The sequence below is a fragment of the Coregonus lavaretus genome (assembly GCF_964263955.1).
Source record: "Coregonus lavaretus genome assembly, contig: HAP1_SCAFFOLD_647, whole genome shotgun sequence".
Taxonomy (NCBI): domain Eukaryota; kingdom Metazoa; phylum Chordata; class Actinopteri; order Salmoniformes; family Salmonidae; genus Coregonus; species Coregonus lavaretus.
This window is the reverse complement of record NW_028156749.1, coordinates 25,177-42,500: the sequence shown is the minus strand read 5'-3', so window position 1 is coordinate 42,500 and position 17,324 is coordinate 25,177. Positions and strand designations below refer to the sequence as shown.

The 17,324-nt window shown below is 44.6% G+C and overlaps 1 protein-coding gene across 1 annotated transcript in view; it reads left to right on the top strand.

The window, feature by feature from the left end:
• The window catches only part of LOC311126014 (intermembrane lipid transfer protein VPS13B-like), a gene marked incomplete at its 3' end in the record, with an annotated part of 210,680 nt that overhangs the window by 171,914 nt on the left and 21,442 nt on the right, over positions 1-17,324 (top strand). Inside the window, 1 exon segment of the mRNA XM_084200044.1 lies at positions 10,827-11,011. Coding sequence (XP_084056170.1) covers positions 10,827-11,011 — 185 coding nt within the window.

Genomic DNA, 17,324 nt, shown 5'->3' with positions numbered 1-17,324 from the left:
CATTATTGGGTGGAACATATTTGCTCATGACTCCTCTTATCCAGAGAGAGAGAACAGTACAGGGTGCAGTAGCACCTTGGGCTGTAACTATCACTGTCGTGGTCTGTGGCCGTGTTAGGGGACTGGAACCATGTTCCCTCTGAAGACAGAATCACATCTAAAAAGGAACAGAAACATCAACTCTCCCTCCCTCCCAGTCACGTCTCTGTCTCAGTCGTAAACCACCTCACATCTCTGTACCCCGACCCAACACCCCAGTGTGTTTTCCTTTTATGCATGACAGACCACGTCATGGTCATTTTCTCGCCCAACGCTGCTGCAGCTGTCTGCAGACTCTGATTAAAACATCTCCCGTAGTAATCCCTGTGTAATGAGCCTCTCTCCTGAGAACTCCGGCTGCAAGGGGCCTTGGCTGCAGAGCTGGAGGGATCCAGATGGGAGGAGAGGGAGAGAAGGAAGGGAGGAGGGGGAGGGGAGGGGAGGAAAAGCGAGGGAATGGGGAGGAGAGGCGAGGGGAGGGGAGGGCCTGTCTTTGAAGAGTTAGGTCTGTTCAGGCCTGATGATTGAGAAATGAATAGATCACACACCTCTGACCCTGGCCCAACCACGAACCCCCAACCTCAGGCCCCTTACACACGCACTCCCAGAAATGAACAACTGGCCATAGTAGTGTTAAGATTGACTCATTTTACATTTGACATCTTTAGCATTTAGCTCTTATCCAGAGTGACTTCCAGTTAGTGCATTCGTCTTCAGATAGCTAGGTGAGACTACCACATAGTGACTTCGAGTTAGTGCACCCATTTTCAGATAGCTATGTGAGACAACCACATATCTCAGTCATAGTAAGTCACAGTCACGTTTCCTCAATGTTTCCACTGCTGGAGAAGATGCATGAAACTAATGTTGAAAGACAATGGGGGGAGAAGAAGTTAATGAACTAAGTTATTTTAGTCTTGATGAGATAATGGTCTTCTTTTCCTGGGTTATGTAGCAAAGCAGGCGTCAGATCTGCTAATATATAAGTTTGCAGTAGCACACTAGTAGACCAATTAGATGAGTAAGTATTTTACAGTCTATAAGAGGTTTAAGATGTATGACATGTATTATGTTTGAAGTACTTTTAAAAGCTGTTTTGAAATGTTTCTATAGTACTGGTTAGAGAGATACTGTAAAGAAATGTTTCTATAGTACTGGTTAGAGAGATACTGTAAAGAAATGTTTCTATAGTACTGGTTAGAGAGATACTGTAAAGACATGTTTACTGGTTAGAGAGATACTGTGAAGAAATGTTTCTATAGTACTGGTTAGAGAGATACTGTAAATGTTTCTATAGTACTGGTTAGAGTGATACTGTAAAGAAATGTTTCTATAGTGCTGGTTAGAGAGATACTGTAAATAAATGTTTCTATAGTACTGGTTAGAGAGATACTTTAAATAAATGTTTCTATAGTATTGGTTAGAGAGATACTGTATAGAAATGTTTCTATAGTACTGGTTAGAGAGATACTGTAAAGAAATGTTTCTATATTACTGGTTAGGGAGATACTGTAAAGAAATGTTTCTATATTACTGGTTAGAGAGATACTGTAAATAAATGTTTCTATAGTACTGGTTAGAGAGATACTGTAAATAAATGTTTCTATAGTACTGGTTAGAGTGATACTGTAAAGAAATGTTTCTATAGTGTTGGTTACAGAGATATACTGTAAATAAATGTTTCTATAGTACTGGTTAGAGAGATACTGTAAATACATGTTTCTATAGTGCTGGTTAGAGAGATACTGTAAAGAAATGTTTCTATAGTGCTGGTTAGAGATACTGTAAATAAATGTTTATATAGTGCTGGTTAGAGAGATACTGTAAAGAAATGTTTCTATAGTAATGGTTAGAGAGATACTGTAAAGAAATGGTTCTATAGTACTGGTTAGAGAGATACTGTATATAAATGTTTCTATAGTACTGGTTAGAGAGATACTGTAAATAAATGTTTCTATATTACTGGTTAGGGAGATACTGTAAAGAAATGTTTCTATATTACTGGTTAGAGAGATACTGTAAATAAATGTTTCTATAGTACTGGTTAGAGAGATACTGTAAATGTTTCTATAGTACTGGTTAGAGTGATACTGTAAAGAAATGTTTCTATAGTGCTGGTTAGAGATATACTGTAAATAAATGTTTCTATAGTACTGGTTAGAGAGATACGGTAAAGAAATGTTTCTATAGTGCTGGTTAGAGAGATACTGTAAAGAAATGTTTCTATATTACTGGTTAGAGAGATACTGTAAATAAATGTTTCTATAGTACTGGTTAGAGAGATACTGTAAATAAATGTTTCTATAGTACTGGTTAGAGTGATACTGTAAAGAAATGTTTCTATAGTGCTGGTTACAGAGATATACTGTAAATAAATGTTTCTATAGTACTGGTTAGAGAGATACTGTAAATACATGTTTCTATAGTGCTGGTTAGAGAGATACTGTAAAGAAATGTTTCTATAGTGCTGGTTAGAGATACTGTAAATAAATGTTTATATAGTGCTGGTTAGAGAGATACTGTAAAGAAATGTTTCTATAGTAATGGTTAGAGAGATACTGTAAAGAAATGGTTCTATAGTACTGGTTAGAGAGATACTGTATATAAATGTTTCTATAGTACTGGTTAGAGAGATACTGTAAATAAATGTTTCTATATTACTGGTTAGGGAGATACTGTAAAGAAATGTTTCTATATTACTGGTTAGAGAGATACTGTAAATAAATGTTTCTTTAGTACTGGTTAGAGAGATACTGTAAATGTTTCTATAGTACTGGTTAGAGTGATACTGTAAAGAAATGTTTCTATAGTGCTGGTTAGAGATATACTGTAAATAAATGTTTCTATAGTACTGGTTAGAGAGATACGGTAAAGAAATGTTTCTATAGTGCTGGTTAGAGAGATACTGTAAAGAAATGTTTCTATAGTACTGGTTAGAGTGATACTGTAAAGAAATGTTTCTATAGTACTGGTTAGAGAGATACTGTAAAGAAATGTTTCTATAGTACTGGTTAGAGAGATACTGTAAATGTTTCTATAGTACTGGTTAGAGAGATACTGTAAAGGGCCTGTGTCTACATTAAAGAGGTACTGCAGCTCAGAACACAACTCACTGTGTGATTCAGCACAGGGGCAGCGACCTTGGCGTGGGAGACGGGGAATTCTACAATCCACAGAATCTGTCTGCACTGGAGAGAGGGAAATATAATGTAGAATGTAGCTAGAAACTATGTTGTGAATCTTAACACCTTTGAAACATATAATCTCTCTCCAACAGGTGGGGTTGTATGGTATTGAACAACAGGTGGGGTTGTATGGTATTGAACAACAGGTGGGGTTGTACGGTATTGAACAGCAGGTGGGGTTGTATGGAATTGAACAACAGGTGGGGTTGTATGGTATTGAACAACAGGTGGGGTTGTATGGTATTGAACAACAGTTGGGGTTGTATGGTATTGAACAGCAGGTGGGGTTGTATGGTATTGAACAACAGGTGGGGTTGTATGGTATTGAACAACAGTTGGGGTTGTATGGTATTGAACAACAGGTGGGGTTGTATGGAATTGAACAGCAGGTGGGGTTGTATGGTATTGAACAGCAGGTGGGGTTGTATGGTATTGAACAACAGGTGGGGTTGTATGGTATTGAACAGCAGGTGGGGTTGTATGGTATTGAACAACAGTTGGGGTTGTATGGTATTGAACAACAGGTGGGATTGTATGGTATTGAACAACAGGTGGGGTTGTATGGTATTGAACAACAGTTGGGGTTGTATGGTATTGAACAACAGTTGGGGTTGTATGGTATTGAACAACAGGTGGGGTTGTATGGTATTGAACAGCAGGTGGGGTTGTATGGTATTGAACAACAGGTGGGGTTGTATGGTATTGAACAGCAGGTGGGGTTGTATGGTATTGAACAACAGTTGGGGTTGTATGGTATTGAACAACAGTTGGGGTTGTATGGTATTGAACAACAGTTGGGGTTGTATGGTATTGAACAACAGTTGGGGTTGTATGGTATTGAAAAACAGGTGGAGTTGTATGGTATTGAACAACAGTTGGGGTTGTATGGTATTGAACAACAGTTGGGGTTGGATGGTATTGAACAGCAGGTGGGGTTGTATGGTATTGAACAGCAGGTGGGGTTGTATGGTATTGAACAACAGGTGGGGTTGTATGGTATTGAACAACAGGTGGGGTTGTATGGTATTGAACAACAGTTGGGGTTGTATGGTATTGAACAGCAGGTGGGGTTGTATGGTATTGAACAGCAGGTGGGGTTGTATGGTATTGAACAGCACTGAAGAAGTCAAAGAACATTGTGCTCATATACTCTGTGGAGGAGATAGAGCAGAATAACAACAAAAAAATCCAGAAAAACGCATGTCAAAAATGTTATAAATTGATTTGCATTTTAATGAGGGAAATAAGTATTTATAATAATAATAATAATAATAATATGCCATTTAGCAGACGCTTTTATCCAAAGCGACTTACAGTCATGCGTGCATAAATTTTTGTGTTTGGGTGGTCCCGGGGATCGAACCCACTACCTTGGCATTGCAAGCGCCGTGCTCTACCAGCTGTCCACATTCTTATAACGTGGACAGGGAACCAGACAGAACTAGTCTGTAAATTACATCTGGACATTGTAGCCCTTTTTTGAAATGTTCTTAGTGTGCAGCAGGTTGGTAAAATATGAGTGCATTATTCTGTTCTCTTCCACTGGCCTATTCTCTCTCTCTCTCTCTCTCTCTCTCTCTCTCTCTCTCTCTCTCTCTCTCTCTCTCTCTCTCTCTCTCTCTCTCTCTCTCTCTCTCTCTCCCCCTCCCTCTCACCTCTCTCTCTCTCTCTCTCTCTCTCTCTCTCTCTCTCTCCCCCCCCCCTCTCTCTCTCTCTCTCTCTCTCCCCCTCTCCTCTCTCTCTCCCCATCATCCAGATGTTCAGGGCTATGGTACAGTGTCTTAGTAGCAGTAACTACTTTGTTCCTAATTATCCCCCAGTTCCAGGTTGTTAAAGCAGTAGGATGTCTGTGGTCTAAATCAAACCCACTACCTATAGTTAGAGGACCAGCCCACTGCACAGCTACACATCTGGTGTCCCTAAATATAGCCACACCAAACCAGCTGATTACCCACACAAGTATCGCCCAAATGGTCCATATGCATCTCAACTTAAAAGAGTTGGAAAATAGGCATCATTTTACATTTAAAATGCATATTATTATACACATATTTTGAGTGTCTCTTTTGATTTGAGTTACCAGTTACAAATCATGTCAGTTAAGATGTAATCTTGCAACATGCAGGACCCTGTACTGTTCCATGTGGATGGGACCTGTGGGTTGGGCACCAGTGGAGTGGCAGGCTCTGCCTCCTGTTTCCTGGGACCTGTGGGTTGGGCACCAGTGGAGTGGCAGGCTCTGCCTCCTGGGACCTGTGGGTTGGGCACCAGTGGAGTGGCAGGCTCTGCCTCCTATTTCCTGGGACCTGTGGGTTGGGTACCAGTGGAGTGGCAGGCTCTGCCTCCTGGGACCTGTGGGTTGGGCACCAATGGAGTGGCAGTCTCTGCCTCCTGTTTCCTGGGACCTGTGGGTTGGGCACCAGTGGAGTGGCAGGCTCTGCCTCCTATTTCCTGGGACCTGTCGGTTGGGCACCAGTGGAGTGGCAGGCTCTGCCTCCTGTTTCCTGGGACCTGTCGGTTGGGCACCAGTGGAGTGGCAGTCTCTGCCTCCTGTTTCCTGGGACCTGTGGGTTGGGTACCAGTGGAGTGGCAGGCTCTGCCTCCTGTTTCCTGGGACCTGTGGGTTGGGTACCAGTGGAGTGGCAGGCTCTGCCTCCTGTTTCCTGGGACCTGTGGGTTGGGCACCAGTGGAGTGGCAGGCTCTGCCTCCTATTTCCTGGGACCTGTCGGTTGGGCACCAGTGGAGTGGCAGTCTCTGCCTCCTGTTTCCTGGGACCTGTCGGTTGGGCACCAGTGGAGTGGCAGGCTCTGCCTCCTGTTTCCTGGGACCTGTGGGTTGGGCACCAGTGGAGTGGCAGGCTCTGCCTCCTGTTTCCTGGGACCTGTGGGTTGGGTACCAGTGGAGTGGCAGGCTCTGCCTCCTGGGACCTGTGGGTTGGGCACCAATGGAGTGGCATGCTCTGCCTGGGTCTGTCTGTCTGCCTGGGCACACAGTACCAAGCTGTTAGCTCATTTATGACTCACTTCTGTCCAGCATGCCCTGCTCCAACCTGACAGTGACAGGGCTATAGGACTGACTGATGGCCTGTGTGGCAGCCCGGCCCTGGCCCCAGTCCTAACCCTAACCACTCACTCAGACTATGAACTGGGGACAGGTCAGGAAATAAAACCCAACATCGTTTAAAACATAAGTCTAGTTTGTGAAATTTAAACAGCTAATTTCTCATTTTGGATTTCCTTTTTTATTGCTGGTAGAGTCAGTGTAACAGCGCGTTTTAATATGCTGATGTATTGACTTAAGGACTACTGTGCGTCTGGAGAGGGAGGCCTGCTGTAATGGTGGAATGTTACTGTACACTAGGAGCTAGTCTGTCTCCCTCAGGCTTCCACACATGGAAAGAAACAGAGGTTGTGACTGAAATGGCTGTTCCCTATGTGGTGCACTACTTTTGACCAGGGAATAGGGTGCTATTTTGGCCTGTTTTTACCCTCTTCTACTATGAGAAACACAACACATGCCAGCCAGCTACATAATGACGTCAGATCTCTCTGTCTCTCCTTACATTCAACATTCCCTAAAACACCATAATGAGGAATCTGGTTTTAATTCATCCACCAGTCAAAGTTGTTGTTCACAATGAATTGGCCATATATAATAAAAACAGGTGCACAATGAAACCTTTAGACAACCACATGCACATGACATCTCTCCTGCACGTCTTAACACTCTAAACACTCTCACAAGCCAACCAACCTTCATCCCCTGCCGGTCTCTATTGAAGTGGCTTTAACACACATACGCTGTGCATGTGGAACTCAACATTGTTGCCGTGGCTCCCCAGTCTTCTCTGGGTTCTGTCGTTAAAGGGGAATCAAGATCGCTTCAGAAACAGTCTTTATGAACTGCTCCTGACTGACTGATGTTGGGTAAAATAGCCCATAGCTGGTGGAAGCTTTTAGAGAAACATGACTTTGTTTTAATGCCAACAATACACTGAGTATACAAAACATTCCATGACATACACTGACCAGGTGAATCCAGGTGAAAGCTATGATCCTCTGTAGCTCACCTGGTAGAGCACGGCGCTTGTAATGCCAGGGTAGTGGGTTCGATCCCCGGGACCACCCATACACAAAAATGTATGCACGCATGACTGTAAGTCGCTTTGGATAAAAGCGTCTGCTAAATGGCATATTATTATTATTATTATTATTATTATTATTGATGTAATTTGTTAAATCCACTTCAATCAGTGTAGATGAAGGGGAGGAGACAGGTTAAAGACTGATTTTTAATCCTTGAGACAATTGAGACATGGATTGTGTATGTGTGCCATTGAGGGTGAATGGGCAAGACAAAATATTTAAGAGTCTTTGATTGGGGTATGGTAGTAGGTGCCAGGTGCACCGGTTTGTGTCAAGAACTGCAACACTGCTGGGTTTTTCATGCTCAACAGTTTCCCGTGTGAATCAAGAATGGTCCACCACCCAAAGGACATCCAGCCAACTTGACACAACGGTGGGAAGCATTGGAGTCAACATGGGCCAGCATCCCTGTGGAACGATTTCGACACCTTGTACAGTCCGTGCCCCGACGAATTGAGGCTGTTCTGAGGGCAAAAGGGGGTGCAACTCAACATTAGGAAGGTGTTCCTAATGTTTTGTACACTCAATGGACATTTCACTACAGTAGGGGATTGAACATGTAGACACTGTATAGTGAGCCCTGACAGACATTCAGTCCTGGAATAGATCTACAGGACTGAACAGAGAGACTTCCCCTTCAGGCTCCAGTAGTTAAATGGTGTCTGTAGGTTTCTAACAGTTAAATGGTGTCTGTAGGTTTCTAACAGTTAAATGGTGTCAGTAGGTTTCTAACAGTTAAATGGTGTCAGTAGGTTTCTAACAGTTAAATGGTGTCAGTAGGTTTCTAACTGTTAAATGGTGTCTGTAGGTTTCTAACAGTTAAATGGTGTCTGTAGGTTTCTAACAGTTAAATGGTGTCTGTAGGTTTCTAATAGTTAAATGGTGTCTGTAGGTTTCTAACAGTTAAATGGTGTCAGTAGGTTTCCAACAGTTAAATGGTGTCAGTAGGTTTATAACAGTTAAATGGTGTCAGTAGGTTTCTAACTGTTAAATGGTGTCTGTAGGTTTCTAACAGTTAAATGGTGTCTGTAGGTTTCTAACAGTTAAATGGTGTCTGTAGGTTTCTAACAGTTAAATGGTGTCAGTAGGTTTCTAACTGTTAAATGGTGTCTGTAGGTTTCTAACAGTTAAATGGTGTCTGTAGGTTTCTAACAGTTAAATGGTGTCTGTAGGTTTCTAACAGTTAAATGGTGTCAGTAGTTCTCTAACTGTTAAATGGAGAGTTGCGGTGCGTCCCGGGATGGGGGGCGTCTTGAGACAGAGACAGTCAGAAGATAAATGAGAGGTATGGTTGGTTGGTGCTGTGATAGACAGGACCTGGAGGAGTCTGTCTCTCTGTCTGACGGGGCTGTTACCTCATCTCTCTCTCTCTCCTCTCTCTCTCTCTCTCTCCTCTCTCTCTCCTCTCTCTCTCTCTCTCTCTCTCTCTCTCTCTCTCTCTCTGTCTCTGTCTCTGTCTCTGTCTCTCTGTCTCTCTGTCTGTCTCTCTGTCTCTCTGTCTGTCTCTCTGTCTCTCTCTCTGTCTCTCTCTCTGTCTCTCTCTCTGTCTCTCTCTATGTCTCTCTCTCTGTCTCTCTCTGTCTCTCTGTCTCTCTGTCTCTCTGTCTCTCTCTCTCTCTCTCTCTCTCTCTCTCTCTCTCTCTCGAACACACGTTACTGTGCCCCCTCATGTGCATTTGACCAGTAAGCCTATGGTCTCATAAGTCTTCTCAAGTACCCCCTGTGGATAGGCCAAGTACCCCCTGTGGATAGGCCAAGTACCCCCAAGGGTAGTAGAACCCCTGGTTGAGAACCACTGCTCTAGTCAGTCCATCACACGGTGGAGCGGAGCTGCTGCCTGGTGCTCCCTTCTCCTCCTCCTCCCTGCCTGGTGCTCTCTGTTCCTCCTCCTCCTCCCTGCCTGGTGCTCTCTGTTCCTCCTCCTCCTCCTCCCTGCCTGGTGCTCTCTGTTCCTCCTCCTCCCTGCCTGGTGCTCTCTGTTCCTCCTCCTCCCTGCCTGGTGCTCTCGGTTCCTCCTCCTCCTCCCTGCCTGGTGCTCTCTGTTCCTCCTCCTCCTCCCTGCCTGGTGCTCTCTGTTCCTCCTCCTCCTCCTCCTCCCTGCCTGGTGCTCTCTGTTCCTCCTCCTCCTCCTCCCTGCCTGGTGCTCTCTGTTCCTCCTCCTCCCTGCCTTGTGCTCTCTGTTCCTCCTCCTCCTCCCTGCCTGGTGCTCTCTGTTCCTCCTCCTCCTCCTCCCTGCCTGGTGCTCTCTGTTCCTCCTCCCCCCTGCCTGGTGCTCTCTGTTCCTCCTCCTCCTCCTCCCTGCCTGGTGCTCTCTGTTCCTCCTCCTCCCTGCCTGGTGCTCTCTGTTCCTCCTCCTCCTCCTTCCCTGGCTGCCTGCCTGGCTGGCTGTAACAGATTAGATGTTAAATGTGTGGATATTATTTTCAGGGTGAGGTATCTCTGATGTACATCTCCTCACATTAATCATGATGGCAGCATTGATGTGATGGGGAGAGTAGAGGGTCTTTAGTAATACACAAAGCTAAGAACCTGCCAAGAAACTAAAGGAAAAAGGAGACTTTGATTTGAACTCAGGTTTTTTTGTCCTTTTCACCTCTGTCAATGTTCTGTTACCATGTTGGATCCACCTCTGTCAATGTTCTGTTACCATGTTGGATCCACCTCTGTCAATGTTCTGTTACCATGTTGGATCCACCTGTGTCAATGTTCTGTTACCATGTTGGATCCATGGAAGTTCTTAGAACGGTTCTTTCCACTACTCAGTGTTCTGTTACCATGTTGGATCCATGGAAGTTCTTAGAACGGTTCTTTCCACTACTCAGTGTTCTGTTACCATGTTGGATCCATGGAAGTTCTTAAAACGGTTCTTTCCACTACTCAGTGTTCTGTTACCATGTTGGATCCATGGAAGTTCTTAGAACGGTTCTTTCCACTACTCAGTGTTCTCTACTGTATGCTGCTGTTTTGTTGACGAGGGCCCGCCTCCTTTTATCTCTCCTCTCCTCTCCTCTCCTCTCCTCTCCTCTCCTCTCCTCTCCTCTCCTCTCCTCTCCTCTCCTCTCCTCTCCCTTCCCAGTCCCAAGCAGTCTTCTAACCCATCACTCTCCTCTCCTCTCCTCTCCTCTCCTCTCCTCTCCTCTCCTCTCCTCTCCTCTCCTCTCCTCTCCTCTCCTCTCCTCTCCTCTCCTCTCCTCTCCTCTCCTCTCCTCTCCTCTCCTCTCCCTTCCCAGTCCCAAGCAGTCTTCTAACCCATCACTCTCCTCTCCTCTCCTCTCCTCTCCTCTCCTCTCCTCTCCTCTCCTCTCCTCTCCTCTCTCTCCTCTCTCTCCTCTCCTCTCCTCTCCTCTCCTCTCCTCTCCTCTCCTCTCCTCTCCTCTCCTCTCCTCTCCTCTCCTCTCCCTTCCCAGTCCCAAGCAGTCTTCTAACCCATCACTCTCTATCCTCTCCTCTCCCCAGGACAAAGCGTTCATCAGTCCTGATCACAGAGTGTATCCTTGAGCTGCCCCACTTCACGGTGCAGGCCACGCGGCCCCAGATCCTTCTCCTCCAGACCATGCTCCAGAGCTGGACACACAGCCTGGGAGACGGTTCCTACCCTGGGGTCAACGATGCCCTGCTCAGCCATGTCTACACAGAACCAGGTACACACACACACTCACCTGCTCAGCACCAGCTAACTAAACACTGAATTACAGTTAGTCATTACTGCAGTGTTTCTAGTTGCAGTGTAAAGATCATTACTCATCACGTCTTTAATATCCCATTACAGTGTTCAAGGTTTTTTAATGTGACGTTATTCATGAAAACACTATCAAGTAAAACCTGACACTTACAAATATACATGATGTGTTGCTCCTAGGTCAGCTTGTTCCGTTGTAACTGTAACACAGCAACCAGATATGGACTTGGCAACATCTTGTAGTGTTCTATAAAGTTCAACAGTTGTTTGTTGGCGCAGCACCTCTCTGTGTGTGTCTAGTAGTCCATTAAAGGGAGGCAACCTGCTGGTACTGGGTAGTACACTATACATTATATTATATTTGAGTCATTTAGCAGACACTCTTATTCAGAGCCACATACAGGAGCAATTAGGGTTAAGTGCCTTGCTCAAGGGCACATCGACAGATTTTCCACTAGTGTTCATGTGCCTTTGTAAATGACCTCATTACTGGGTCTTAAAGAGACAACACACTTTTATAAAATAAGACATTGCTACTTCTGTTGTTGACCCCCCCCCCCCACCTTGCCCAGTGTGAGGTAGAGGACCTGCAGCCGTGGGTAAATTAACTCTCCAACTATTTTACGCTCCATGTCTTCCAGCATGCCTTAATGGTCTCATAATAAATGGGAGGCTGTAAAAAGGGGCTGAATTCAATAAAACAGTAGCTTTTGTCATGCAGCCGGTAGCATCTGGCCTGTTCTCTGGAGGCCCGGGGATTTTCCAAGCCATTAGGATCATGTTGTTGAGTATACCGTCAGCATGGCCTCCGCCAAGCTACCTTTACCCTGAGACCAGCCCAGCGCAGAGCAGCGGAGCGCCCGCCAAATTATTAAACTGCTCTCCTGTGGAGTGAAGTCAAATATTCCTCTCGCTCTGCCTGTCTGTCTCTCTACCTGGCTCTCTCCTCTCGCTCTGCCTGTCTGTCTCTACCTGGCTCTCTCCTCTAGCTCTGCCTGTCTGTCTCTCTACCTGGCTCTCTCCTCTAGCTCTGCCTGTCTGTCTCTCTACCTGGCTCTCTCCTCTAGCTCTGCCTGTCTGTCTCTCTACCTGGCTCTCTCCTCTCGCTCTGCCTGTCTCTCTCTCTACCTGGCTCTCTCCTCTAGCTCTGCCTGTCTGTCTCTCTACCTGGCTCTCTCCTCTAGCTCTGCCTGTCTGTCTCTCTACCTGGCTCTCTCCTCTAGCTCTGCCTGTCTGTCTCTCTACCTGGCTCTCTCCTCTCGCTCTGCCTGTCTGTCTCTCTACCTGGCTCTCTCCTCTAATGTATGTATGTGTTGGTTGAATAGTGAGGAAAAACCTACTAATACTTCTGACTTCACCCACCAATATGTTCTGTTGACTTAACCCACCAATATATTCTGTTGACTTAATCCACCAATATGTTCTATTGACTTAACCCACCGATATATTCTGTTGACTTAATCCACCAATATGTTCTATTGACTTAACCCACCAATATGTTCTGTTGACTTAACCCACCGATATGTTCTGTTGACTTAATCCACCAATATGTTCTGTTGACTTAACCCACCAATATGTTCTGTTGACTTAACCCACCAATATGTTCTGTTGACTTAACCCACCAATATGTTCTATTGACTTAACCCACCAATATGTTCTATTGACTTAACCCACCAATATGTTCTGTTGACTTAATCCACCAATATGTTCTATTGACTTAACCCACCAATATGTTCTGTTGATTTAACCCACCGATATGTTCTGTTGATTTAACCCACCGATATGTTCTATTGACTTAACCCACCGATATGTTCTGTTGACTTAACCCACCGATATGTTCTGTTGACTTAACCCACCGATATGTTCTGTTGAATTAACCCACCGATATGCTCTGTTGACTTAACCCACCAAAATGTTCTGTTAACTTAACCCCACCTATATGTTACCATAACCACCAATACCTTATGTTACCATAACCACCAATACCTTATGTTACCATAACCACCAATACCTTGTGTTACCATAACCACCAATACCTTATGTTACCATAACCACCAATACATTATGTTACCATAACCACCAATACATTATGTTACCATAACCACCATTACCTTATGTTACCATGCAACCCAGATGAGGTAACACTTATACCAATCTGTTCCACTACATAGAGCTGTCCTGTGAGGCCTGTTGTACTCGACTGAGACTGAGGAGACGGGAGGGGAGGGGAGAGGACAGGAGGGGAGAGGTCAGGAGGGGAGGGGAGAGGAGAGGAGAGGAGAGGAGAGGAGAGGAGAGGAGAGGAGAGGAGAGGAGAGGAGAGCAGAGCAGAGCAGAGGAAAGAATAGGAGAGAAGAGAAGAGGAGAGGAGAGAGCAGGAGAGCAGAGGAGAGCAGAGAAGAGGAGAGCAGGAGAGATGAGGTTTCGGTCCACACCACAGTTAACCTTGCTGAATAGTTTTGGTTTCCTGTGGCCACTGTGGTCTTGTCCACACTGTAACATTATGATGGAACGTGGCCCTCACTGGGCTGCTCCTGGTCACCGTCCCCTCTCCTCTCCTCTCCTCTCCTCTCCTCTCCTCTCCTCTCCTCTCCTCTCCTCTCCTCTCCTCTCCTCTCCTCTCCTCTCCTCTCCTCTCCTCTCCTCTCCTCTCCTCTCCTCTCCTCTCCTCTCCTCTCCTCACCTCTCCTCTCCTCTCCTCCCCTCTCCTCTCCCTGTAACAGAGTGGAGAGGGAAGCCAGCCAACAGCCTTTCTTACAGCAGTACAGCCTGATGAAAAGCCAACTAAAGTCATTGCTCTTTATTTTACAGTCTTTAAAGCCATCGAATGTTAAATGTGGGGACTATATTGAGTACATAACTGTTACATAGAGCCACTGCTTCGGCCCCTGGGTTGTGAAAGTGCCATGTAAGAGTAACTGTGTTGTTTCTCTGTACGACTGCCACCGTTCTGTTCCTGGGACTGGGCTTGCGTCCCAAATGGCACCCTATTCACTACATAGTGTTCTGCTGTTGACCAGAGCCCTATGAGAATAGGGAATAGGGTGTCATTTGGGACGCAGGCTCTGTTGTGGCTCCTTGGAAGAACATGAAGCCTCACAGCGCAGTGTCCTGCTGGTTCCTGACTGTCACCAGCTCCTAGCAGGCCCTGGCTGCGTCTCAAATGCCACTCTATTCCCTATACAGTGCACTACCTTTGACCAGAGCCCTATGGGGAATATGGTGCCATTTGGGATGCAGCCCTCCATGGTCCCTCCCTCCGTCTCCTTTTGAAGTGGGCTGTGTCAATAGAGGAAGGTGTTTCATATCGGGCCCTAGCTGATAACACACCACAGACTACTCAGTCAGTGTCCTTCACCAGAGGCACGTGGGCAGATCCTTTCATTCTCTGTCTTCCTATCCAGGGGGGGGGAAAAGGTTCCCAGTTTTAATCTGGAGGTACTGACAGACTGCTAAGTGTTTCTCAAAATAAAAGGAGCTCAGAGAAGCTGTAAAATCTCCCCAGATGCTATCTCCCCAGATGCTTTAATTTGTGGAGCGAGATAAAAGGAGAGTAAAAGACTGGTGGAGTCATGGTAGATAGCTGGAACACCACCGTTAGGACTAATACTGCAGATAACTTTACACTGCAGTTTGAATACTGCAGCTAACTTTACACTGCAGTTTGGATACTGCAGATAACTTTACACTGCAGTTTGAATACTGCAGCTAACTTTACACTGGCAGTTTGAATGCCGCTAACTTACTGCAGTTTGAATACTGCTAACTTACTGTAGTTTGAATACGTCTTACTTTACGCTGGCAGTTTGAATACTGCTTACTTTACAATGCTAGTTTGAATACTGCTAACTTGCTGCAGTTTGAATACATCTTACTTTACACTGGGAGTTTGAATTCTGCTTACTTTACAGTGGCGGTTTGAATGCTGCTTACTTTACAGTGGCAGTTTGAATGCTGCTTACTTTACAGTGGCGGTTTGAATGCTGCTTACTTTACAGTGGCAGTTTGAATGCCGCTTTCTTTACAGTGGTAGTTTGAATGCTGCTTACCTTACAGTGGAAGTTTGAATACTACAATACTATTGCCGACCATGGTACACCTTCCTCCCTGCGCTTTGTAGCCATAGAACACATATTTCACATATTTCACCAAGAGGAGGTGACATGGTATGTAAAGTAAAACAAAGCGAGGCGTCTTGGCAGTACTCCTCGTTTCTATAGTGTTGCCTTGATTTGTTTCTGTCTCTGTCGCTGTTTTCACAGTCACCCAAATATCAACCATGTACAGTGCCTTCAGAAAGTATTCAGTCCTCTTGACTTTTTTCACACTTTGTTAGGTTACAGCCTTATTCTAAAATGGATTAAATCGTTTTTTCCCCTCATCAATCTACACACAATACCCCATAATGACAAAGCAAAAACAGGTTTTAGCTAATTCTAGCAAATGTATCAAATTGAAAAATATCACATATACATAAGTATTCAGACCCTTAACTCAGTACTTTGTTGAAGCACCTTTGGCAGCGATTACAGCCTCGAGTCTTCTTAGGTATGACGCTACAAGCTTGGCACACCTGTATTTGAGGAGTTTCTCCCATTCTTCTCTGCAGATCCTCTCAAGCTCTGTCTGGTTGGATGGGGAGCATTGCTGCACAGCTATTTTCAGATCTCTCCAGAGATGTTCGATCGGGTTCATGTCCGGGCTCTAGCTGGGCCACTCAAGGACATTCAGAGACTTTTCCCGAAGCCACTCCTGCGTTGTCTTGGCTGTGTGCTTAGGGTTGTTGTCCTGTTGGAAGGTGAACCTTCGCCCCAGTCTGTGGTCCTTAACGCTCTGGAGTAGGTTTTCATCAAGGATCTCGCTGTACTTTGCTCCGTTCATCTTTGCCTCGGTCCTGACTAGCATATACAGTTCCTTCAGAAAGTATTCCCACACCTTGACTTTTTCCACATTTTGTTTTTACAGCCTGAATTTAAAATTGATTACATTGAGTTTGTTTGTCACTGGCCTACACACAATACCCCATAATGTCAGTGGAATTATGTTTTTTCAAGATTCTTTACAAATTAATTAAAAATGGAAAGCTGAAATGTATTGAGTCAATAAGTATTCAATCCCTTTGCTATGGCTAGCATAAATAAGTTCAGGAGTAAAAATGTGCTTAACAAGTCACATAATACGTTGCATGGACTCACTCTGTGTGCAGTAATAGTGTTTAACATGATTTTTGAATGACTACTTCATTTCTGTACCCCCCACATATAATTATCTGTTAGGTCCATCAGTCGAGCAGTGAATTTCAAACACATATTCAACCACAAAGTCCAGAGAGGTTTCCCAATGCCTCACAAAGGAGAGCACCTATTGGTAGATGCTAAAAAAAAAAAGCAGACATTGAATATCCCTTTCAGCATGGTGAAGTTATTAATTACACTTTGGATGGTGTATCAATACACCCAGTCACTACAAATATACAGGCGTCCTTCCTAACTCAGTTGCCGGAGAGGAAGGAAACCGCTGAGGGATTTTACCACGAGGCCAATGGTGAATGGTAAAACCGTTACAGAGTTTAATGGCTGTGATAGGAGAAAACTGCAGATGGATCAACAAAATTGTAGTTACTCCACAATACTAACCTAATTGACAGAGTGAAAGGAAGGAGGCCTGTACAGAATAAAACATATTCCAAAATATGCATCCTGTTTGCAACAAGGCACAAAAGTAAAACTGCAAAAGATTGGCAAAGAAATTTACTTTGTCCTGAATACAAAGTGTTATTTTTGGGGCCAACACAACACATCACTGAATACCACTCTTCATATTTTCAAGAATGGTTGTGGCTGTATCATGTTATGGGTATGCTTGTCATCGGCAAGGCGCTAAGCACAAGCAAAATCCTTGAGGAAAACCTGGTTCAGTCTGCTTTCCAACAGACACTGGGAGACAAATTAACCTTTTCAGCAGGACAATAACCTTAAACACTAGGCCAAACATCCGCTGGAGTTGCTTACCAAGACGACAGTGAATGTTCCTGACTTGCTCAATTACAGTTGACTTAAGTCGGCTTGTAAATCTATGGCAAGACTTGAAAATGGCTGTCTAGCAATGATCAACAACCAATTTGATTGAGCTTGAATAATTTTTTAAAGAATAATGTGCAAATATTGTATAATCCAGGTGTGCAAAGCTCTTGGAGACTTACCCAGAAAGACTCACCGCTGTAATCACTGCCAAAGGTGATTCTACCAAGTATTGACTTGGGGTGTTGAATATTT